The 25,674-nt window shown below is 30.4% G+C and overlaps 4 protein-coding genes across 5 annotated transcripts; 3 read left to right on the forward strand and 1 right to left on the reverse strand.

Annotated features, from left to right (window-relative positions):
• Window positions 1–6,104: 6,104 nt before the first annotated feature.
• Window positions 6,105–7,849, forward strand: LOC113867580 (1-aminocyclopropane-1-carboxylate oxidase). Its single transcript, XM_027502976.1, has 4 exons — window positions 6,105–6,254; window positions 6,395–6,621; window positions 6,772–7,105; window positions 7,307–7,849. Exons 1-4 carry the CDS (start codon window positions 6,150–6,152, stop codon window positions 7,589–7,591), a joined length of 951 nt encoding a protein of 316 aa, XP_027358777.1. The 5' UTR covers window positions 6,105–6,149; the 3' UTR covers window positions 7,592–7,849.
• Window positions 7,850–12,041: 4,192 nt separating this feature from the next.
• LOC113868828 (ubiquinol oxidase 4, chloroplastic/chromoplastic) lies at window positions 12,042–16,480 on the reverse strand. Of its 2 annotated transcripts, XM_027504758.1 has the most exons (10): window positions 16,155–16,480; window positions 15,907–16,069; window positions 15,691–15,784; window positions 15,323–15,438; window positions 14,444–14,552; window positions 13,867–13,935; window positions 13,359–13,430; window positions 13,228–13,275; window positions 12,685–12,887; window positions 12,042–12,299 (listed from the first exon to the last, which is right to left on the reverse strand). In XM_027504758.1, the coding sequence occupies exons 1-10, from the start codon at window positions 16,268–16,270 to the stop codon at window positions 12,096–12,098; spliced, it is 1,194 nt and encodes a 397-aa protein (XP_027360559.1). In that variant the 5' UTR covers window positions 16,271–16,480; the 3' UTR covers window positions 12,042–12,095. The 2 variants fall into 2 exon arrangements, with proteins under 2 accessions (XP_027360559.1, XP_027360568.1); XM_027504767.1 differs by having other exon boundaries at window positions 12,081–12,887; window positions 15,889–16,069; window positions 16,155–16,458.
• A 1,583-nt stretch (window positions 16,481–18,063) lies between these two features.
• On the forward strand, window positions 18,064–21,160 carry LOC113852738. Its single transcript, XM_027483097.1, has 4 exons — window positions 18,064–18,643; window positions 19,462–19,911; window positions 20,273–20,573; window positions 20,655–21,160. Exons 1-4 carry the CDS (start codon window positions 18,239–18,241, stop codon window positions 20,786–20,788), a joined length of 1,290 nt encoding a protein of 429 aa, XP_027338898.1. The 5' UTR covers window positions 18,064–18,238; the 3' UTR covers window positions 20,789–21,160.
• A 1,076-nt stretch (window positions 21,161–22,236) lies between these two features.
• Window positions 22,237–24,648, forward strand: LOC113852183 (RPM1-interacting protein 4-like). Its single transcript, XM_027482424.1, has 3 exons — window positions 22,237–22,242; window positions 23,311–23,718; window positions 24,430–24,648. Exons 1-3 carry the CDS (start codon window positions 22,237–22,239, stop codon window positions 24,646–24,648), a joined length of 633 nt encoding a protein of 210 aa, XP_027338225.1.
• The last annotated feature ends 1,026 nt before the right edge of the window (window positions 24,649–25,674 follow it).

Genomic DNA, 25,674 nt, shown 5'->3' on the forward strand with positions numbered 1-25,674 from the left:
AAATTATAGTTGATAGTAATTCATAATTGATACAATGACAATAATGACTATATTTAGTTAATAGGCATAGTAATTATAATAATTTGGATAAATTTAAAAGTGTGATAAATAATTTTGCAATTGACTTTAAATAGATGCAAGTGTCTTGGTTATTTTAAAAGAAGAGGAAGAAAAAAAAAGAAAGAAAGGAGAAATTAAATAACGAAGAAAAATACGTAAATAATAATAATGAAATTAAAAATACAAAAAAATTGATAGAATTAACTTTTGTAAAAGAAAATTCTTTATTCAAAACAAAAATAAAAGTTACTTTTTTTATATAGAAATATGTTAAAAATAGCTTAATTTTCTTAAATATATTTTTAAAATACTTTTTAAATAATAAATAATTGCATATTAGCAAATGTCACACACACTTGAGATGTATCTAAAATAATAGTTCTTATTTTATAACATGTGAAAATAATAAATGTAAACTATATAATCATATTTAAATAATTGATATTAAAAATTAGTAAGTGATCACACATTTTTACTTAAAAATGTTGTGTAATTATTTATAAAATTTAATTATTAAACAATACATAATAATTGTATTTATTGTTCTAATAAATTTTATAATAAATCAGTATTTTCACTTGAATATAATAATAATAATAATAATAATAATAATAATTTATCCATTAAAATGAGCCTTATTTTTTTAAAAAAAGAGAATTATAAATTTAAAAATGTAATAGTTTATACTAATCGATTACATTTCTCATAATAATTAAGAATTTTACAATAAATAATTTATATATATAAATATATTTTAATGAGAATAAGTTTAATTTTAAACAAATAAAATTATAAAATTTAACTATACAATTATATATTGATTGTCAAAATAAAAAATTAGTTAATAATCACATGAATATGTTATATACCAAAAATTCAAATTTTCAGCATATGCTAAAATATATACCAATTGAGAGCGAAAAGAATTACAAAAATCACTTAAAAAAATTATTGTTCTTTAGGTAAGCATTTTTTATAGATACACTCATAAAGCAAACTTTATTTAGCATTTTTAAAAATCTCATGTGCAGAGCTTTATTGACTATACTTTCTCAATTTGTAGTAATTTGAATTTTCAGGTTGCAAAAGTAGGTATGATTGCCAATACATTTTAAGATGTCTCGAAGGCATCGCATAGGATGTGACAAATCAAATATGAGCATTAATACAAACATTGCACATAACTATATATAGATATTAGTATAACTATATTAGAAAAAGCATATATACCAAACTCAATTCCACGATTAAATTACCAACTGATAAAACATACATATAACTTTGACCTTTTATCATCCGAACAAAAAACAATGTAAAGTCTAAAAAAATTATGTTAAGAGTACACTCTTAATTATTTATTATTAAAAATTATAAAAAATATAAATAAATTAATTAATTAAAAATAAATTGTATATAATTTTTTATTATAATTAATTTTACTCAAAAATAAAAATATATCAATTATTAATATTTCTCTAGACAATATATCACTACATATATAATATGAACTACAATCTATCGAAGTGTATGATGTCATACAATTCGATAATTGTTTGGTTTCCTTTTCTTTTTTATCCTAGACATAAAAGGAATTTAATTGAAAAATGAAATTACACAAATCCATTTAAAAGCTAGTCAACAGATCATCCAATTCATGATGTATAGAATTATCAAAGTAGGTTTAAATTTGTGAGCCAATTTAGTTTGTGATGAAATTTTAGTAAGTCAAGTTATATAAGAAAAATAAATTATAAGCTATTATCCGAGTCAAATTAGATCAATCCATAAGTTTTAATTTAAGTTATTAATTAATAATTTAGTAAATATGATCGATTAAATAATGATAAAATATTTATATTTCTTTAATAAAATAATAATAAATTATTATTATTATATGAGGATGTTATAACTTTATAAGTTCTTTAAATTCGATGAGCCAATTCGTGAGTCAATCTAGTAAATTAATGAGTTAAATTGATTAAATATATTTTTTTAATTTACAACAAAAAGTAAGAGTTAACGCACTGTTAAGTCTAGAGTCTAACTTTTGTTAGGTTAATAATGTACCAGAAAACATGTAGCTTGGTTACATATCAATGTTATCTTTCAGTTAATTGTAGATGGACTGGATGACAAAAGGTATAAAGATTCATGTATAATAACTGAAGCAAGAAAAAAGAAATAATTAATATGAGTGAGTAGATAGGTTTTATAATTAAGGACCACCCAATTCAGTTCATGCAGCCACAAGCGATGGCTGCGTTATGTTGTGTTATTTTTGGACACTCTTGCTGGCTGCTGCCTAATCTATATTTTAGCGTATCCATCACAATGAGGTCATTGGTCAATTTCTCCTTTGCATTTTAATTGATTAAGGCATTTTAGTTTTGTTCTTCTTGTATGATCACTTTCGATCAATTTCTACCGCTATAAGTTCCTTCTGGAGACCAAAACACATTAATTAAACGGAAAAGCCAGCTTAAGCATGCCCCTGTGTACATGCATCGATCTCATGCAATGAACAATATTAAGGATGATGACATCTTCTTTTTCTATTCCATCGGAATATTATCAAACCATTCATTACTGAATTCTTGTCCTGATCGTATCATCATATATAAATAATATCATTAATATTATCTAATACAATCAGTAGATAATTCATTCAATTTCTCAAGCATTATTCAGGATTCAATCATAATATATGTCTAAAAAATCTAAAGATCTCTCTATATCAGCTAAATAATGCTTTTAGTGCATTCCAAAAGCAATTACATAAATATTTTACATAATTCAGTTAGAAATATTTTTAAAAAATTATTTTCATATGGATACATGTCTACGCGATTAGATTTGTTTAAATGGCATAATTATTACGTGATTCTTTGTCATAATTTTGTCGAGTTAAAGAATAATCAATTGCGGAAGGGATAATTGATTTTGGTATCATGTTGTCGATCTAAAACTTAGCTTTATGTCTGTCCTTTATTGGATGTTTACAAATAATAGGCTAGCTAGATCTTTTTCACCATAGTTTCATTAGGTGTCCATGCTTCCTTAGAAGAAAAAAGACAAGAGTTAAAGATCACTTATAGCTAGGAAAAGAAAATTACAAAGAAAAGAAGAATGAAAAAGAAAGGTGGTAACCACTTGTAGTTGTGGGGTTGGGTCAATTTCTGAAGAAACCATGAGAGGGTGAGTGAGCAGCCTCCCAAGCAGGGTCCCATTGCCTACCAAAAACGAAGATGACTCAAACTCTTAACGAAGAACATGGTCACATCCTCTGTGACAAAAGATGGTAGGGGTCCATCAATATATCTGCACACACATACATTCCATCTCCATGAGTTTCTGCACTGCCTTTTAAAATTTATTGAAAATATAAAATCATTGAATTAAAAATTAAATCATATAGTTTTTTAATAAATTTAGATTAATAATAAAAAAATATTTTTAATATTTCTCTTAAAACTATGAGACTTGGATACTCATTATTTTTCTGAGCTCTCTTTCCTTTTCCCGAGATTAAAGTTTCCCACCCAACTTAGTTTATTTCTATATTTCAAGTTGTACAACTTTGTATAGTTAAAGCATCTCCTCTCTTGTTCTAAAAACATTAAGGTTGTCTTATTACAGAGAATTTTAGAAATGAAGGTGAAATATAACACCGGTTATTAATAATAGCTAAAAAAAATTAAACATATTAGAAGAGTTTTATAAACTCTCTCTAAAAATATGTGATTTAAAATTCTTTTTATTTAATATAAAATTTATTTAATTAAAAATATGAAATATTCTAAAAACACTTCTCTTTACTATTTAAATATATATAATTTAACTTTATCCAAACACAGTATAAAAGTTTCTTCAAAATTCAGATTAATATATATTTAGGCTTCAACTCACCGATATATGCCCTAGAACTCATTTTTTAGAATGAATTTTTCTGCATGTGAAATTTTATACTTATCTTTCTCTCTTTGTGAATATTTGAAAAAAGAAAAAGAAAATATTTATTTATATAAAAAAGTCACACGAAAAAGCAACATATCCATTTTTTAAATAAAAAGTAGCAATTTTATTCCTCAAACACTTTGTTAACGAGAAAAAAAATGTCTTATTTACTTGAAAAAGTAGAAATATTAATATTTCAACTGCACGATTTCAAAGTTAGGAATCTTAACTCAATATATTGACTGCACACAGCACACATTGTGTTAAATTTTTAAAATTCGTCCATAATAATAATAATAATACTAATAAAAGTTACTCGAAAAGAGAAATATTAATTTAAAAGTGTAAGTATATCGTTATTATCTTCAAATCTTAATAGGTTATCGATTTAAGAGTGTTAAATTCATTTTAATCTTTTAAAACATAAACGAATTGTTTTCGTTTTTTACTAATTAATTTTATTGTTTGATATCAAACAATAAAATTGAATGATGCGTGAATTAACTTTTATGGATAGACTAACTTATAAAAAAAATAAATTCTTAAGTATTCTTAGAACTTGCGCCCATACACACTTTGACAATAAAAAAATTTGTTAATAAAACGTTATTCAATACAAATACTCTATTTTTTAAAATATTAAAATATTTGTTCTATATATTTATATTATTTTATTCTTTTAAAAAATTAATAGTTAATAGCAAAAAAAAAAAATTAATAGTCACCAAAAATTATTAAAAAATATATTGCTTATATTGTTAGAAACAATAATAACTAATAAACTTCAGGTGATGTACTTTAAATGACTATAGAGGGAGTATATTAAAATATCTTTCAACATTTAATTTAAATTATACCTATTGCTTCTTAAGTTAGTGGCACATAAAAATTTCTCTTGATAATAATATATCTATAAATATTATAATATTTTTGGTGATTAAGACTAAAATAAGGTTTTATTATAAATTAAATACAAATTTATCTGTGTGTTTTCTTTCGCTGAATATTTGTTTATTGGTGCGATTTTGCTAACTACTATGTTAAAAATACATATTAAAAATATTAAATAGCTTTTTTTTGAAATATTTATAGTTAGTTAATAGATTATGTATTAAATAATTTTTATATCCTTTATATAATATGAATTTTTCAATAAAATTATTTTACTCTCAAGTTAGTGTTCGAGATTGTGTGTTAAGTATTTTAATCTTATTTTTTTAAAAAAATATTAAATTTTAATTTTATAAAATTTTAACTAGGGACTCTTTATAAAAAATTAATCTGATAGTTTATTTTATATATATATATATATATATATTCCCACACTTAAGATACATGTGTTTATATAATTTATTTTATCTATATTAGTCCGGTATATGAATATAAGTATGGTGCTCTTATCCATACCCGTACAATATGTATGTATACATATTCAAACTTAAATTTATTAAACACGTATTTATTCTACTCATTATCAGTAGTTTTTTTTTGCGCGTGTTCCTACTTGATTGTGTGTGTATATAAATTTAAACTAAAATTTTAATTATATAACTTATTTTAATTTTGTACATATAAGGTATTTTATTTGACTTTAAATGAATAGTTTTATTTATAATTTTATATTTTTATTCAAGTATTTTTAAATATTTATATTTTATTATTTATAAAAAAGATTATAAAAAAATAAATTCTAGTTAACAAACTGCGAGTAATAGAATCAAATATGAGAATTTGTATACTTTAACAAACATGAAAATAAAGATTAAAATTATAACTCAAAATGTATGAAAATAAATAGGAGTAAATTTAAAAATGTGTGTATAAAAAAGAATACTTGAATATTTTTAAGTAATAGTAAGACTTACTCTCTCAACGAAAATATTTTTAATACACAAGATTAAAATTTTAAAGGAAATTTAGTATGTATCACTTCAACTAATTTCGATTTTTTTTTATAGAGAATAAGGCACCATGAGTTCCGCATAACTTTTCTTAATTAAATAAATTTCTTCCGTTCTTAGCCGCTCCTTGAAGTTGGAGGCCTATAAATTCACTAAATTGCACCTCAAAGAGGACAGCATATACTCACATAGCTGATTAAAGTGAGAGTGATAGAAAAGAAAGGAAGGAAGCAAATGGCAAACTTTCCAGTTGTTGACATGGGGAGGCTTAACACCGAAGAGAGAGAAGCAACCATGGAGATGATCAAAGATGCCTGTGAGAACTGGGGTTTCTTTGAGGTACTCATTTATTATCTCCCCCACCATCCACAAAGAAAACTTTTCTCTTGCATGCTTGTTTTGTTTTCTTTTGTGCTGAAAGGTTTTGTTTTTGTTAATGTTACTTAATTTTGTGGGTTTCCTTTGTCTCCTTTTTCAAGTTGGTGAACCATGGGATATCCATTGAGTTGATGGACACCGTGGAGAGGCTCACCAAAGAGCACTACCAGAAATCTATGGAGCCAAGGTTCAAAGAAATGGTGACCAACAAAGGTCTTGAGTCTCTTCAGTCGGAAATCAATAACTTGGACTGGGAAAGCACCTTCTTTTTGCGCCATCTTCCAGTCTCCAACATTTCAGAGATCCCAGATCTTGGTGAAGATTACAGGTCACACACACTTAACATTAATTTCTTAAAGCACGCCTTTGTGCATTTGTATTTCTTATTGCTACACAAACTCCTTCTCACATAGACATATACACGTACTTTGTGTTTTTTTTTTTTTTTTTTTTTTTTTTGTGGGGTGTTTAATTTCAGGAAGGTAATGAAGGAATTTGCACTGGAATTGGAGAAACTTGCTGAGCAACTTCTTGACTTGCTGTGTGAGAATCTTGGGCTGGAGAAAGGGTACCTGAAGAAGGTGTTTTATGGATCCAAGGGCCCAAATTTTGGCACCAAAGTTAGCAACTACCCTCCTTGTCCCAAGCCTGATCTCATCAAAGGCCTGAGAGCTCACACTGATGCTGGTGGCATTATCTTACTGTTCCAAGATGACAAGGTCAGTGGCTTGCAGCTTCTCAAGGATGACCAGTGGATTGATGTCCCACCAATGCGTCACTCCATTGTCATCAACCTTGGTGACCAACTTGAGGTACATACTATACACACATGCCCCACTATTCTATAATGTTTCTCACTTGTCACTTTTCACCATACAAAAATAAATCTCATTCACGTTCCAATCAAAGATGACACCCAATAACATAACCTTGGCATTCAGTGCATTATTAACTCTAATTCTTGCATATAATTTAATTGCTTTGTGCTTTTATGCTCATGACATTATTAACAGGTCATAACCAATGGCAAGTACAAAAGTGTCATGCACCGAGTAATTGCACAGACTGATGGTACTAGAATGTCCCTAGCTTCATTCTATAACCCAGGTGATGATGCTGTCATTTCTCCAGCACCAACCTTGGTGAAGGAAGATGAGACAAGCCAAGTGTACCCAAAATTTGTTTTTGATGATTATATGAAGCTCTACGCTGGTCTCAAGTTCCAGGCTAAGGAACCAAGGTTTGAAGCTATGAAGGCCATGTCCAGTGTTGATTTGGGTCCCATAGCAACAGTGTGAGCCTGAGCATATGGAAACATTGGAAGTAATAAGTGTGTTTTCTGTTAATAATAAACTAAGGCTACTAAGCTTATACCGATTAGTGTTTGGTGTATGGATAATTGGTATGGAAGCTTATGCTTGTGCAGTATAAACCTTATAGTTAAAAATAAAGTATTAGCTCCGTCTTAGTTTGTGCGTGTGATCAATAATGTACTCTATGATGGTTAAGTTAGTGCGATGTACTGATACAGTGTTTTAGAAAGTAACCTCATCTTGCCATACATGGAATTTTCTCATAATTTCTCTTTGGCTTATCGTCATTGATATTCTTCATTTTTTTTTCTATATGCTTTCACACGATATCTTTAAGTAAGAAAAATTAAAAAAAATTATATGTATAATAAATACGATGATGTTAATTTTCAGTGAACAAATTTTTAAACATTAATACACTATTTCTCGGGTATAGGAAGTGGGAACAAGTGGAGAGAAGAAATTGAACTAAATGGAAATTCTGGATGGAGAAAAGTTTTTCTCTTAATTGATTTTCTTTTCATGAAATGGAATGGATGTAATGTGATTCATGTAATTCTATCATTGCTCATTGGGAAAATTCTGTTTGATGACGTTAGAAACACTGCTTATTTGGATTTATTTTGGGCAGTTGGGTTAACTGAACTTTAATATATACATAAAACATGTGCATATGTAGGGACAGCAGCCCAACCCCATTGCATGTTTTGTTCTATCTTCCATCGAGTACCTTGTCCTGTGGTTTTGATTTTGCGAGGCGTAAAGGCAAAATTTTACATTTATCTATATAATAACTCCTCCCTTTTTAACATTAACTATATGCCAACTGTATATTTTAAACAATAACTATAAAAAATTACTTTTATCTTTTTTTCTAATCACATTATGTTATTTATCATACTTTTTATTCATTCTTTCTTTTTTTATATATGTATTGTCTTCTTTCTACCCCCTACACCCAAAAATAAAATGTACAATTAATATTAATTAGTATTATTCACTTTATCTCAATTGTTTCTCTCCCTTACGTGCATCTTTTTTTCTTTTAGTTTTCAACAAATAGAACTTAAATTACATGTTGGGCTATTAATTAATGTCACTCCAATCTCTCATTACAGCCTACTTTTTAAAGGAGCAAATACAAGTTATGATTGGTAATTAAGTTTCCATTTAAGGAACCGAAAGGCACCTAATAATGATATGTTATAAAGTATAAACTATTGGACAGCGACCAAACTAGAATTTTAATCATATTAACAATCAAAAGTTAGTAAGAAAGCAGCTTCCTTCGATTTGAAAACCAACACAAAATGGCCACCAGTAGATCTGGAAATTAAAGAATTGGGAAGAAAAAAGTAGGTCAGTATAGATTATAAGAGAACTAAATGGATTCTGGTTTTTGTTCACCCTGATTATAAAACCTGTATGGGGAATTTCTACAAGTCATGGTGCTAAATTGGGACCACAAGCACCACTTCACCAAATCTACCTTACCAAAAAAAATTAAAAAATACTCGAAATCTAGTTGGATTTGCTGAATTGAAAAATAGAAAGCAAGGGCAAATCATGAAACATGTTATAATAAAGGAAAAGAATGAAATCATCAGAGTGAATAGGATTAGTACTGTTGAATTGAGCCAAAGTCTATCAGCAACACAGATTTTAATTCTATGACTTCATTGATGGTAAACTGGAATAAGTTAGTATTGTCTTGTTGAATAAAATTGATAATTTAATGTGTATTCACATTACACACACATGCATTCGCGTTGAGAGCACCATGAAATGTTGCTTACTTTTTCAGTCAAAAGGTACTCTAGCATGTAAACTAACAGTGCCTAAATCTTTGATGAAAGTGACTCGGCAAGTTTAAAGAAACACCAGTCACACAGGTGACTGAGTGAGGTAATTATATGCTCCTCTGACTTGAGCTTTATTTAAATATAAAGATAAAGATAGGCTATAAGGATTCCTTTTTTAGGCCTTCTGCCATGCAAATAATGTTCAAAGAGTAAACATGCCTTCCAGACACTGAAAAATAAATTTGAAGCTTGATATTTGTTTTTTGGTGTATGAGGAAAAGTGATGCTTCCAAACTGATTAATCAAACTGGAATGAGTAGAACGAGTCCATCTTAAAAATATGTGAAGGATTTATGAGAATAAAATATGTGCAAATATTATTACTACTCAAAGAGGTGGATGCAGAAAAATATTTTTCTCTGTTCTTTTGTTTAGATAGACTGATATCAATCTTCAAGAAGAACGAAAATAAAATTTGTCTTCCTTTAGTTGTGAAAGCAAAGAGAAGGAACGTGGGATATATTTATTTATTTATTTATTAATAACAGTAAACTTGAGTTTTAAGGACACATCCTCTGCTTGTCTCTTCTCCTTTGTGCCTTTGTCCAATTCTTCAATATTTCATTTGATTATTCGCACGCGCTTATCCACAAGAAGCAGGAACAATGTATAGGGATATAAATCAGTTTCAAACAGACCAGAGGCGAATATTTGAAGTGAAAATATGAATTAATATTTCAAGATGTATTGAGATTCAAATTAATTTAAAATAATTTAAATAAAATTCAGTTGTTATTGAATGAAATAGTCCTTTGAGAAGCAAAGACCAATTACAAGAGAACCTTTATGTCCACCCCCCCTTTAGGAAATACCCTGTAAGCTGAAAGTTGGAAGATATTTTTAATTATCTATTAAAATCCATTTTACATCACAATCATCAACCTTTCCCTGTACATTCTAATCACTTTGCAAAAACTAATCAGTTCATCATGCTATGGTTATCCACTCAATAATAGAAACTATCCATCGGACCATAGGCCTGCATTGCTTAGGCATTCATGTATTTTTGTTTGCTTTTCTACTTTTGCTTTTACTTTTAGGAGCATTAGCTCTTGATATAGGAAACTGATTCAGCAATAACAAGAAGTTCAGCACAACTTGCCATACTCTCCTGCCAAAAAGCATTATCAGCATACAGCCGAGCAAATTTCCTACTACAAACCATGTCTCCTAAAGTAACAAATTCAATGCATGCCCATATAAAACCTCATGGTGTAAAATCGTCTGCACTAGCAGCATTGTGGGAGAAGAGATAATGAAACAATTTTTTTCAAGAACAAGTATGCAATCCTCAACAAATTTCAACAACACATCCAAGATAGAAGGGCCTCAAGAATGATTGTTCTTTGTTGTGTAAAATCTCTTTTAGATTACCAAAATCATAAGCAAAAACTAAGGAAAATATCCATTTTAAAAGCATCCCGATTTCACTTCTGAACTCAAACTGAGGAGATATAGACAAATTTCCAAATCTCAAATTGGACTAGACTAGCCTCATTGATCTCTATTTTAACAGTGTAGTTAGGATGTGTGCTCTTGAATCTTGATCCTCTTACTTCTCCTTTATTTATCTCCATTGGAACAGTGGCTCTAGAACTTGAAGCCTTTCTTTCTGCCATTACCTCCTTCCAAACCGATTCATCCCAAGGGATACGCTTCCTAGCAGCACATATGGGCTTCAACACAGGATTTTGCAAAGGTGGCTGTGGTGAGATAATTCCAAAGCGTTATATTTTATATTTTACAAATTAAAAATAATAAGCAATAGGACAATTATTAAATGTAATTTAAAACAAATAATTAAATATAAATTAAGTGAATATATTTAATAAAAATATATATTAATTTAAATGTCATTAAAACAATAATGATCTGTGTGCAACAACGGAGAAGAAAAGATAATGGTTAGAATGCAATTTAAAAGTAATAAGAATTTAATTAATAATTACATTTAAATGAAGTGAATCTTTTAAATAAAAAATATTAGTCTATATGTAATTCAAGAACATGTGTGTAATTTTCAAGCATTTATTTGACTGACAATGCAGGTAGAACGTGTAGGTGAAAGGGAATAATAACTTGTGTATCAATTGGGATAGAGAAGAGAAGTATTTGGAGAGAGAAGATCAAGTGATCTTCAATGAATCAATTATAATAAAATGATACGCAACATATTCAATCGCTTATACGGTTGGTGTTTGAGATTTCGCATGAATGAGGTTTAGGCACCCGAATAAATCAATTCTCGTATCAAATTGCAACCAACGTTAAAAGTGCTTGGACTGTTCCCAAAAAACAAAAGATTGAGGGCGAATTGATTGGCAGATTGTCACAGGAATGAGCAATCAAATAAGTCTCGAACACACATAAAATCATAAAACGCTACACTGACTAACTTAAAAGAAGTATGTACGTCTTGGTAGCGAGCCTTGAAACCAAAGATGCACGCACTAACTTCTATGTCACGAACTCAACCGTAACAGAATCTATTTTTAAGCAGTAGAGAATCTAACTAATTAAATAATAATTATTGGGTTCGTATTTTAATCTTTAAAATACCTCTCACCTTTTAGACAATTCAAATTAATTTTAACTTCCTTAGGAGTATATTACTGTTCAAAATCTATTCATCTATTTGAATTCCAATGCTCAAATACATTGAGAATGAGTATAGTATAAATGAACAACTGCATTTTTTGTTTGAGTCGTGACACATTGTTGTCGAAAGAGCAGGGTGAGGTGCCGGGGGTGTGCAAAAGTAACTTGATACTCGCATTGGAACTACAGCTCTCATGTAAGCCATGTGACGCGAACACTTCATCAACACTGCACTAGAACAAAATACATAAAATTCCTTCATCATCCTTTTTTTTTTTAAAAAGAAAGTAATTCCTTATACATTCCCGAATGGACTAAACATGATCTATACATTCTCTGTATGGATAAAAGTTTCAAGAAAAAAAAAAATCCTCTAAAGTATATTCATCTCTAATCAAGATGTATCCACTCGATTTAATTTAAAATATTTCATGATCTAGATCGAATAAAATTCAAGGGTGAATAAACCTTATTGACTATAAAGACCGTTGTTACACTTGAATTGAGACCATATCCAAATTTTAACTATATATGAACTCCAACCATTATTCCTGCCTCGTATCTTATTTTTAAATGACTGCACTTTGTATTGTGCTTGTGCCACATATCTTAGTTCACCTTAGCTGGATCAGAAGTAACAGATTTCTTTATACAGTCCACTATTCCTTCACAGTCTGCTTCAAGAGCACAGACTGAGCCGTCATCATCCGATGAATATGAATGAGGTGACCGGAGGTTCCCATGGGTTTGACAAGCCTTCATTGTTTTACAATGTTCAGCTTCGTCATCTCTGATATTTACAAATACGTCATACAGATTATCTGGAGGGGAAATAAATATACCGTTAATCATCAATGTGAGATTTCACAGCAATAAAAAGGTCCAATGCAAAGTAGTATCTGGTATCCTAACTTTGAAATTCTAACAGAATTATATATATATATATATATATATATATATATATATAATCGGGGAAAACTACCAGAAACGATTAACCCCAGAAATGATTGACAATGTCCAAAAAATCACTCATTCTGAAACTGGACTTGGTTTTAGCAAAATTCCCTCAACTCCTTCCCTCCTCTTGGTAGCATCAGACACAACAAATTCAGCACAGTAAATTATTAATAAAGTAATGTGGGACCAGGCTTCAAGGTATACCTATCTTAGGTCTTCTAGAATTTGGAACTCTGGCAGTTTGAAATTCATCTGAGGAAAATGATATGGTAAGTGTGAAATTCCAGTTTTTTCCTCCAGTAGACAACCCAAAGTAATAAAACCGAAAAGCTTACCAAATAAATACAAGTCATCTCCTGTATAATAATTCACAGCAACCACAGGAGCCGGCATTTTTTTCAATTCCTCTGCAAAAAGTTTATTAAACTACGTAAGAGTTATTAAAACACCTGGTACAGACCGACCCATAATTAAAAAAGCATGTGAATGAGGAGAAACAATTATTTTGGAATGTTCATCAAATAAAATATTAATATATTATTCATTATATAATCAATGCAAAACCATTTATCTACCTTATTTTCTTTTCTGTTTTTCTTTTAATACAACAAATTAACATCATTTCCAGAACAGGGTAACCCAAGACAGATAACAAAAAATGTAAGCCTCAACATTAAGCAAGAAAAATTGCAGCCTGTTATTATTCAACCATGCTACAGTCGAACAGCTCATCTTATCTTAATTAATGTTCATATCAAATAAGTCACAATTCATGAACTATAAACACACAACAAAAAATCTAAACAACACACAAATGAAGAAGAGAAGAAATCTCCATAATACCTCCTTGGATTTTTAGAAATTTGTCATAAGTTTCAAATGCATGGCTCTCTACACATTCAGAAAAGTGATCTGCACAAGCAATAAACCATACACACAAAATCAGCAATTGAACAACCAAGCAGACAGGTGCATGCTAGATATCTGTAATCAGTCAAATATGGTGATTAGCTGTTGATAATTTAGCCAAAGTAAACTAGGTCAGTTTGTGCCGAAGATCAGCTGCATTATTTTAGCTGTTTTAAGTTCATTTTTAGTTTAATGTCAATTGTTTACTTCACTTTCCTTTATCAATTATGGTGGAAAAATAATGTCATATGGGCATCTCAGATGCTTTCTCAATTACTCATCCAGTTTATCAGCATCACTCATATAACCAAGAAAATAACTAGCAAAACTATGTACATAAATGTGCAGGCAACTTCTATCTTCTCAATCAAACAAGTGCAAGTATTTCATTTGGTGCCTTCAAAATTTCTCATGTATACAACTTCCCTAAATTTTCATGATACTACAACCAGTGAACTGAAAGATGTAGCAGGAATTGCAATGAAACAAAAAGCAAGGACTTAATACTTACATGCCATTCTTGGGCTTATCGCATACATTAAAACTGTCATGATATAATAAAATATTGCAATATGTTGAGCAAGAAACCGGTCAAACCACCAAGCATTCCCCCCTAGTTCCTGCCATAAAGTATGTGAAGAATATAGTAATTAACACGATGCATGTGATCGCAAATGGAAGTATATTTTTGTTCTCCAATTTAATTCAAGGGTCCATTTGTTTTATGAAAGATTATCTTTCTGGAAAATGTTTCTCAATGTTTAGTGCGAAAATATTTTCCAGAAAACATTTTATGTTCGTTGGTACAGAAAAAAGCATTTTCAAGGAAACACTGCTCCATGTTGTACAGTAAAAGGAAAATATTTTCCAGGTCAATTCATTAGAACAACAGAAAATTACAACCGTTATAACAGGAGAAAATGACTTCTCCTAAATTAATCAAATAAAAGAAAATTTTAGAAAATGCATCATTTATTGATATAAAAACAAATGTCAACTGAACACATTTTTATAGAATATACCCTCACTTGAATGTATTTTTAAGGAATCTATTTTCTTCTGAAAACGTTCTCTGGTATCAAGTTGTTATCTATAAAAAATAAACACATGATAGGAGAACATTTATGGGCTTGAACCATTATCTTCAAAATGCCACATGCCACTGTATGACAAAATTTCCCTAAATGTAAGGGATCCCTCAATTCTCTCCTACTTTCAAAGAGGTCTTTTACTTCAACCCTTTTATTCTTAATATGTTCAACTACTGATCCTCCATAAACAAAAACGACTCATGGAAGGATAACTAGTAAAATTTGTGTAATGACATCTTTTAAGGATTAGCCAATAAGACATCAGTTACGTTAAATAAAAAAGTTGCAAGAGATCTTACTTCCATGATGAGCAAATGGTGCATTTCATTCCAGCTCTCAGCAAAATGCACTTTCAGATAGTCTGCCCGCCTCCACCAGCCAAAACTCTCATACATGTGAAGAACTGACATAAAGGCTGCCATAGATAATGATACACAGAAATTAATACTGAAAAGTTGCAATCATAATTTCGTGATTCCCTATATTTCCTAGTAAATTAAATACATAATTGACTATGATGCTTAATACACATCGTAATTTTAGACTTTAGTACAGCTAAAGAGTTGTAAATCACACTTCACAGGTTCAAGTGTGGCAGTAAGAATTACAGTTCACTAATTAGAAATTAAGATTTCTCCAAGCATTATAAAAAAAAAAAAACACTTACCAAAGTAAGGAACCCTGGCAATAGTTTCAAGCACAAAAAACCTTGCATAATGTCTATCACGGTACAAAGTATCAAGAATCTTTATGACGGAATCCTGAAATTATCAGTGAAGCCGAAAATAAGTAACGAAGAACAAATATTTTCATACTCCTTATGAATAATAATCCCCAAAAGGGGATTAGTTCAGATAAAAATTACCGTGAGAAAGACATTTACTGATTGTTCGAACTTGATAACACGTTTCTCGAACGCGCTGGGGGGTGAGGTGTTAATTGAGTCGTCCGTAGTTGATTGAACGGTGTGAAGAGATGTTTTAGAGGGGAGGGAATCGTGTAGGATCACTTTTTCCTCATTATCCTGTAGGAGAGATGCCCGAACCCTAGAAAGAGAAGAAGAAGAAGTTCCTTGAGGATTAAGAAAAAAACGTACGTGACAGAAAGGAAAAGGGGATTACGATTACGAACCTGTGAAGTGGTGGATTATGATGGTGCGGAAGAAGGTGGATTCGGGAGTAGGATGAAGACGGAGGTTTGGGAAGAGGCGAGTAAGTAAAGACGAAAGAAGAGAAAATCGCCGCCATGTTTGGAGAAGAAACTGTGTCTGAGTCTGAGATATTAATGGAATTGAAATATGGAAAGTGCAAAGAGAAAGTGATTGGTCCACGAAGGCGTAACAGTTGTCACAGTCGGCATTCACCCCAATTCCGGCCACTTCTCATGTGGGCGCCCGCATAGCCACATTCTTCCTCACTTCTGTTCCGGTTGGTTTCCTCCCTGCTTTGTTTCTTTTATGTAATAAAACAAAATGAATAATAATAATGGTTAGGTTCAATATTTTTATTTAAAAATAATTCATTTCAATAAATTTAAATTTTATTTACAACAATCAATTACAAGCTAAATAAAAATTAAGAGCTTCTTTTATATTTACACTCATACACTTAGCGGTTGATTTCTAGCATACACTTTACTGATTTAACAACATGATTAAAAATTGATTTTAATTATAATACTTTATTTTCAAGTACCAAACAAATTTTCCTTAAGTTCTATCGTATAAACAATTAGAACCTAGTTTGATTAAGTAAGCTAATTCATATGTTAAGATTAAGTTAAATTAAATATTTAAATTATCATCTCAAAACGAAACTCATTTTTTTTAGTAAAGCAATGAAAATCATGTTTCGTTTAATATTTTGTTTTTTAATACTTAGGTGAAAGTAATAATAGAGAGTTTTAAGTAAAAAATTTAACAATAAAATAAAATTTAGTTAGTAACCTAAAATTGAGAAATAAACATGTCATTCAATTTAAATTAAAAATGTAAAGAACAATTAAATAGATCATATAAAGTTACCGCATAGACGAAGCACGAAACCAAAGGACAGGACATTTGGCACTGGGAAAAGGTTTCGTAAACGAGTGATGAAGTGATCCCCAAATGCTAAAATATAGTATTCCTGTTTGTTAAAATATTAGCCACGCAATTTCAGGTATGATTTAGATTCGTAAGCAAGTGGAAAAAGGTTTTGTTATTGGAGCAGTGATGCATATGATTGTGCTAAGGTCCAAAATAAAGCACAGCCACCCAAGTCAACAACAGTTGTGAGTTGTTGATAGCTTTGATTCATGACCGATTCCGCAGAAATCTCCAGTCGTTCACAGACCAGTCATTGTTTGCCATTTTTCACGCGGTTGGGCCCTGCCTTCCAATTTCCTTCACCATAACAACAATTGCTTCCTACAATGATCAACCCAATTTGGAATTCTCTTCACTTTCATTCTTTTCAAATTTTAAATAATCATTGATTTTTCAGTTTATATAATATAAAAATTCTGTCATAATTCATTTATTGTGCACTCTCCACTAAAATTCTATAATATTTCAGCTAGATCAATTCCACATCCATTTTTCTCTTTTTGTTTATTTGATCAAAAATAGCTTTAAAGTCAAACATCCTTCCTAGTCATAAGTTATTGAACTCTTGTGACATCCGAAAGATTGCTTGAGTTGGCCAACTCATATGGAGTCTATTTGAGTTTTACAGCATTTCTTAACTCGGTGATGTTGTCGTTTTGGCATTACACCGGAGATTTATTAAAATACAATGACAACAAATAGTGATTAAACTAATGGAACTTCTTAATCATGACATGAGGCTAGCTGGCTATGAAAAAGGTTATTTTGATCATGGCAACCATAAAAATAGTAGAAATTAATATTATATTTTATATAATTATTTTATTTTATATATATTTATAAAAAAATCTCCCAAATTTCCTATCCAACTATAAAAGAATATCTACCAAAACAGTAAAAAGATAATTTCTACAACTAAAATGAAATATTTAAAGGAGGGACATTGTATTATTGAAGTCTGAAAGAGAAGCAAAGAGAGTTGGGACAGCGACTGCATTCACATAATCACATCCTACAAGCCCCTGACACTTGAAGATTCTAATTGCCAACACAGCCACAGCCTCTTGGGATATTCAAGTTTTATGTATTCATCGTATCTGGTTCTGGCACAGAGAAAGGTTCCAAGGCTATGGAAGAAGAAAGAGGGAGTCTGGTGCCAAAGAACAAGGAGAACACGAGCTACATAGCCCTTGATGGAACAGAATTGAGGAACTTCAGATCATACCTTAGATGGGTTTACGTGGATCACTCCAACGTTTACAAAGCTGGTCTCTCTTGGTCCATCTTCTTCATCTTGGCCTTCGTTGTGCCTGTTCTGTCACACTTCCTACTTGATTGTGACACCACCTGCGACCCTGATCACACTCGACCATACCACGTACCGGTGCAGATTTCTCTCTCTGTGTTAGCTACGCTTTCTTACATCAGCCTCTCATTTTGGGATCGTAAATACGGTTTCAGCAAGTTTCTCTTCCTTGATAAATTAAGTGATGACAGCCTCAAGATTCAAAAAGGTTATGCAGAACAGATGCAGGTTTGTGTTTTTCTTTTTCCTTTTTGTAGTATTTGTTAGAGATGTTATACAAAACTACTTATGTGTTTTCATCTTATAGTTAAGGTTTTTGGTTCTAGGTGTTTTCTGGAGTTTGACTTTGATCTTATCACTTTCATTCTTCTAGTAAAATCAGATGAACCACGAACTATGATTATGACTCACTAAGCATTGTCTTTTTCTTATTTCTTCTCTGTCTATTTCATTATATTGGAAACAATGCACACCCACGCTGCAACATTTATGTCCAAATTGAAAAAGAAAAGAACAATAGCATGAAACATTTTTTAATTACAAAAAGAAAAAAAAATACATGTCTTACCCTAAGAGTAGAAAAAAGTCCAACCTTGTGCTCTCTTGTTTTCACTAATCACCATATCCTTTCTCAGAAATTGGCATGCAAATATCAATTTACGGATTGAGGTAAGAAAATCAAGTTGCATTCAAAGTTTGGCTATCATTCTTTTATGGAAGAAAAAGAGAATGTAGAGGCCACTGAGAACTATTTTCAAGTCAATTAGCATCAGCTTTGTCTAAGTAATGCTGAGGTAAATTAGTAAACAACTTCATTTTAGGTGGATTAGCAAAATTAAGACACTATTAAAAATTGTATCAAGTTATTATTCATTTGTTAAAGATAAAATCTCATTAATTCAGCTAATTTAGGATTTACTCTAGGATAACCTAGACTAACCCAATTATTTGGTCAAAATTCAATAATCTGTTTGTAAAGAACGTTGACTCTACACCGTGAAGTTTATTTTCCAGTTTAAGAAAATGACTTAGTCGCTATTATGCAGGGAACAATGAAGCTCATCTTGCGTTGGGGGCTTCCCTGTTTCATAGTTGAATGTGCCTACAAGATATGGTGGTACATCTCGGGATCACCCCAAATACCATATTATGGTGAAATATACGTGAGCAGCATCATTCTGTGCACATTGGAGCTATGTTCTTGGCTTTATAGAACCTCCATTTTCTTCCTTGTGTGTGTCCTCTTTCGACTTATCTGCTACCTACAAATATTCAGACTTGATGACTTCGCTCAAGTTTTTCAGCGACAAACTGAGGTGGGGTCAATCTTGTTGGAGCACCTAAGAATAAGAAGGAATTTAAGGATCATCAGCCATCGTTTTCGATGTTTCATTTTGGGTTCTCTGATTTTGGTGACGGCAAGCCAGCTCATTTTTCTGCTTATGGTTACAAAACCCCGTGCTGATGTTGATGTCCTCAAGGCTGGAGAGCTTGGGGTAAATCTTCTTTCTCCCCACTTAAGCGCGTTTGAATAAACAGATTAATCATGTGCTTTTTAAACAACAGCTTATGAGTTAAAAAAGCTTGTTAAAATAAGTTAAGAAAGGTTTACTTATTAGTTATAAGCTACGTTTAGAAACTTAGGATATGCTTGGATTAGTAACTTAAACATTTATTTTTGTTATTTTCATAAACTCTTCCAAACTCTCCTGTAATCAAAACATCAAGTTTTTGCTATAACATATGCTGCCTCATTAATAAATGGACAATTCTAGCATGCTCTTGTCCAAAATGTTCATTATGTTACAAGCATTAAATACAACAAATAGAATGTAAAGGTTGAGTCCTGTGTTGCAGTTAGTATCCATCACCCTGGTGAGTGGACTATTCTTACTCTTGAGAAGTGCAACCAAGATCACACATAAAGCGCAATCCATTACATGCCTTGCAGCTAAGTGGCACATATGTGCCACTATAAACTCATTTGACAACATTGATGGAGAGACACCAGTTTCAGCCCAAGCAATAGCTACCAATATTATTAGTTGGGGATCATCGGATGATGATGATGTAGGAGATGAGGAAGATGAGGTGGATAACACCAAATTGCTGCCAATTTACACTCAAACCATCTCTTTTCATAAGAGGCAGGCTCTAGGTAAATGGGAATTTATTAGTGGTATTTTTCCTATCATCAGTCCAATTGTGTTTTGTCCTGAGTTACTATCTTTTAATGCAGTGACATACATGGAGAACAATAGAGCAGGAATCACAGTTTATGGATTCATGCTTGACAGAACTTGGCTCCACTCCATTTTTGGCATTCAGTTGGCTCTTTGTCTTTGGCTACTTAACAAGACAGTTGGTATTTAGATACAAGGGAACCGCTATGATTCTCCTACCTTGTTCATTATATATTTTCAATAGTCACCAGTTCATTTGGATCTTATATTTCTGGTTATGTTCTATGAAATATAAACCTGCACCACAAATTGCTAGACTATTGTAAATGTGCCCGCATCTCCGTACTATTAAACAATGGCAAGACCTACATTTTTGCAATCTGCGCGTCCAAAGTTAGAAGAAAATTGTTACTTGTGCAGCATCACAGGGCATGACAGAAAAAGGGTCAGCCCAGAGCTAGTACAAGAGATTATTATGGGAGTTCAGCTTATTGTTGAAAGCAAAATAATTGTTAATATTATGATAAAGCGTATACACATGCATAATGAATTATACAGTTATTAAAAAAATGTCTATTACTTTCGCTTCTCCCACTTTTGAGTTCTGAGCCGAATTGAGACCTATTAGCATTATTAAAATATTATCTTTTTTATAACAACGATCACCTCCCTTGAAATTAGTTAAATATATTCACACTCATTTTTACTGAAAAAAAAATGCATCTACCATTCTTATTTTTCTTTTTTTGTTATATCTAATTTTGTTATTTTTAATAGCAGGATATGTATAATCTTCACATAAAAATTGGAAAAGCATGTATAAATTAAATTTTATAAATAATTAACAGTGTTAACATGTAAAAATAATATGTAAAATAAGAAATAGAAATATATTTTTTAATTAATAAAATTAATAGTATATTAACACTTTTTTTTTGTCAACAGTATATTAACACTAACTTTAAGGAATGAGTGTCTTTTTTTGGACTATTCGCATATTTTGCAGAGCAAACACTGGGCTATATGACACAGCCCATGTGAAGTTGGGCTTGGGCCATTTTAAATATGATTGGAATACATCCATAAATTAATTTAAACTAGGTTTATATAGATGATGGTATTTTTTACTAAAAAATGCGAGAAATGATTTTATAACTTTAAAAACAAACAAGCCCTTCAATAAAAATATTTAAGAAATCGTTTACACGTGTAGCCAAGAAAGAATCACAAATAGGTGGAAATGAGATTTTGACAAGGAGAATATAGTTGTGGAGATCAGAACAAAACTTAAAGTCATAAGGCAGTTACATTTTCATTCCATGTTTATTTTAAAATGCTAAACTACAAGAAAGCGACTCATATTTTGGTATTCAACATATTAAAATAAGCTTTGTAACTATCGATTTATTTTATTTGCCGTGTCCTCTGATTTTTTGTGGTCAAACTTCTTTCATGTTAGCGCTGATAAGTTCTTGTAATCATTATGGGCTACTAGTTCTACCGCTCAACCATAGAGGGTTTTGATTTTGCAGAAACTCTCAAGCAGAGAGTATCTTTTGTGAAACCAAAACCCAATCTCAAGAGGGCAAAGATCCTTGGGCCCATATTCTGTATGATAAGAAACTCTTCCAACTAATAATGGCGGTAAGTTTTCATATTGTATGTTCTCAATTCAACATATTATATTTCGGAATTACACATGAGGAACTAATTTTATTTGATTTAATAGTAAAGATTTCAAATTATCATTTCCTAATTAATTACTTTGTGTTGGAATTATTTGTGAGCTCCTTCTAAATTGTGGTTCTCTCAAAATTTTTACCATAGCTGCCTCCGTTTATGCCATCGTTCCTTCTCATATAATGGTCAACTACAGCATCAATTTATCAAATCACCTAGATGCACCCATCAGCTTCATTTGGATTATTTTTCTTTATTTGGTTTAACGGTGAAGATTTAACTATGATTTGTAAAATATTTCATATGACGGACTTTTAATACTGGACATGTGCAGCAGCATTTTAGGTGGCAAATTAATCAGTCGTAAACGTGCAGGATCATATAGGGTTCATTGTTTGGATCACACTGCATATAGAAAATATATATACAAAAATAATAGAATTCTTCTCACAATTTAAAAAGTATCTTATCTCTTCACATTTTATAGAATTTCTTACATAAAATTACTTTTAATTGAAGTTCAATTAAAAGTTTTTTTATACGTAAGCTAATCATAAACTATAATATGATTTGGAAAAATATTTTTATAATAATTATTTTAAAATCACAGTTTAGATTTTATTAATTAATGTATAATGTGAAATTTTTTTACACAAATAGTATATTAAAATTAAAATCATTATTGTTAACAAAAAAAATAAAATATAAAAATTATCACATATCTAAAAGTTATTTCTATTCAATTTTAATTTATAAATACTTGACCCATGTTTCTTTCTAAGTATTTCTCTCACTTCTCTATTCAATTTATTTTAATCCATTTACTCAAAGAATTTCATTTGCTTTTATCAAAGCTAAAAATAAAAATTACCGAAATGTAACTGTTACTTTGGAAATCAACCCTTGGAAACTTGCTTTCTTAGCAAAACATATAGGAAAATAAGCTTTGATATAGAATTCTCTCCATTTGTATCTAACCAAACTAAAGATATAACATTTCTGATAAATCTTGTTGTGAATGGCTGATGACAGCAACGTTCTCACGTTCCGAAGTTCGGCAACTGGGATAGTGACAACGTTCCATACACGGCATATTTTGAGAATGCACGAAGAGAAAAAGGTGGGATGATGATGAATCCCAATGATCCAATGGAAAATCCAGAGGCCTTCGACGTTGATGCTGATGAAGTGAAGGCTTCTTCTCTTGATGCCCACTCCCACAACGAAACTTCTCTTGAAAGAGGAACTCGACGGCGTTTGCCCCGCAGAGGGAGGGGTAGTGAAGGTAGCTTCACACCAGAGTTTGCGGATGAAACAAATAATTTCGATCAGAAGAAGAGGAGGAGCATCACCAAAGGAGGCAGTAGCATCAGTAGTTTCTCTTCGTCAATTCATAATAGACACAAGAGTACGACCACCTCTTCCTTCAATCACCTTTCGGTAATTCCTCTCATCACATTGTAATATATAAATGTTTATTAATAATTATAGTATATTAATATTCATAATTAAATTCTATAATCTCTTATTATTTTTAATAATAATTTGTCATGTGTATAATTTTTTGGTTGTAACATTAAATACACATTGAAAAAAACATTTTTTAAGTATAATGAAATTAAATAAAACTCCGTGTTGTAATAGAATGTAGTTCGTTTTATTTAATCTTTTTATTTCTTTCTCATGAAATTATGTCTTTTCTTCATTTTATGGTAAAAAAAAGTTAAAAATGGTAACTTGTTTATTCTAATTCCGTATATGTTATTACATTCCCTACCAAGGAAAAAATTAGGAGAAAATTTTTAATTGAATACAAAATAAAAAATAATTAATTTTTTTCTTTTGAGTGACAAGTTTTTAATCAAGCAGTTAAAAAAATATTATTATTCATTTTTTTGTCACGTCTAACATAATATTAATACTTGTTTGAATGCACATTAAAGGTCTTCAAATTCAAGTTTAGAGATTTAATGTAATTTGAAATTTGTGTTAAATTTTGTTGCAAACTTACACTAAAAAAAATTGTAAACAGAAATTACGTCAAGCAAAGTGTTTGGAATGTCAAGTTTACAAACGTTGATGAAAGGTTGATTTACAAACATATATTAAAAGTTTACAAACGCTCATCTAATTGTCCTGGAAGTGCTGCAGAATCATGAAGCGACGCCAATACCCAAATTTGGTGCTTGGGATGTCACAGACCCCAAATCAGGAGAGGGTTATAGTGCCATTTTCAGCAAAATAAAAGAAGAAAGGCAAACTACACCCAGCCAAGTCTCCCACACAAGTACTCCACCACTAAACCACTGTTCAAATGTTAAGAATCAATATCATGGACCTTCCTTTGCCTTATCCAAGGTGATGTTATAAAATATCAGCTTTAATTTATAAAAACTTCAATAAGTTAATATTAACATTGTTATAGTTTTCGTGCAGTACTGTTGCTGTTTGTTTTCAAGCGAAAGCAAATGAACGCGGAATCCAATACGAAATTCGATCGTGCAGTACATTTCGTCTGGATGTGTTCCTCTTAAAAGATTTTCATTTTCGTTTTGGGATATTTATAATTTATTGTAGTTATCTTTGCATTGTTTTAGTTTGATTGACTTGACCTTTCAACGTGTTTCTATTCCACAATGACTGAGTGGATGAAAATTTAAGGTTTTGTAATTGTATTATGGGTCCTGCGGCAACAAAAACGATCTTTATTTGTTATCTAATAGCAAATTAATACGTGACAACATGTTATTTTAATAAGGTATTTTTATAACTAATTATTATAATATTTTTAAAAATAATTTTCGAAAAAAATAGTTATAAATCTAAATAATTTCACGATAATTTAAGAGAATTTATCATATTTTCAATATCTTACAATGAGAAGTATGTATATGTTATAAAAAATAAAGTTGATTATGATATTATATAAAAATTTACAAGGCATTTAAAAAAATATTGAGCAATTTATAATAGAAAACACCGGGACATATAACATATTCAAAGAGACATAAAACTTTAAAGACTTCTACAAGTAGAACTATAATGTCTCTAACAATAAAGATCTATGTCTACTGGGATTCCATCAACTTTTTCATTTTTTGTATTTTGTTGAAATAAATGCTAATAATTACTGAGCACTTAAATCAATTAGGGAAAAATAATTCCATTTTAGTGTGTGGGCTCGGTGTTCGAATTTAAGATATTTTTTCTCTTTCTATTTTCTTTATCAGGAGAAATAAAATTGTTAAATTGGTTTTTATAAGCGAGTTGTATTTATTTTGTTAATATCATAAATTTATTTTTAACCTTTATATACGATTTAGATATGTATTTAAATTAAGTCATATAATAATTTTTACGTTGAAAAGCGTGTTATGAGGAGATAAATTACTTCTG

The sequence above is a fragment of the Abrus precatorius genome, unplaced genomic scaffold (genome assembly GCF_003935025.1).
Source record: "Abrus precatorius isolate BTA unplaced genomic scaffold, Abrus_2018 Scaffold10, whole genome shotgun sequence".
NCBI classification, from domain to species: Eukaryota; Viridiplantae; Streptophyta; class Magnoliopsida; order Fabales; family Fabaceae; genus Abrus; species Abrus precatorius.

Excerpts from the sequence above, each read along its gene's own strand:
- LOC113868828 (XM_027504758.1), bottom strand. The coding sequence starts at position 16,270 with ATGGCGGCGATTTTCTCTTCTTTCGTCTTTACTTACTCGCCTCTTCCC. Across the intron at positions 13,936-14,443 it reads GATAAGCCCAAGAATGGCAT|ATCACTTTTCTGAATGTGTA; the intron begins GTAAGTATTAAG and ends TTGCTTGTGCAG. Across the intron at positions 13,276-13,358 it reads AGATGACTTGTATTTATTTG|ATGAATTTCAAACTGCCAGA; the intron begins GTAAGCTTTTCG and ends CATTTTCCTCAG.
- LOC113867580 (XM_027502976.1), top strand. The coding sequence starts at position 6,150 with ATGGCAAACTTTCCAGTTGTTGACATGGGGAGGCTTAACACCGAAGAG. Across the intron at positions 6,622-6,771 it reads GATCTTGGTGAAGATTACAG|GAAGGTAATGAAGGAATTTG; the intron begins GTCACACACACT and ends GTTTAATTTCAG. Across the intron at positions 7,106-7,306 it reads ACCTTGGTGACCAACTTGAG|GTCATAACCAATGGCAAGTA; the intron begins GTACATACTATA and ends CATTATTAACAG.
- LOC113852738 (XM_027483097.1), top strand. The coding sequence starts at position 18,239 with ATGGAAGAAGAAAGAGGGAGTCTGGTGCCAAAGAACAAGGAGAACACG. Across the intron at positions 18,644-19,461 it reads GTTATGCAGAACAGATGCAG|GGAACAATGAAGCTCATCTT; the intron begins GTTTGTGTTTTT and ends GCTATTATGCAG. Across the intron at positions 20,574-20,654 it reads TCATAAGAGGCAGGCTCTAG|TGACATACATGGAGAACAAT; the intron begins GTAAATGGGAAT and ends CTTTTAATGCAG.
- LOC113852183 (XM_027482424.1), top strand. Across the intron at positions 23,719-24,429 it reads CTTCCTTCAATCACCTTTCG|AATCATGAAGCGACGCCAAT; the intron begins GTAATTCCTCTC and ends GAAGTGCTGCAG.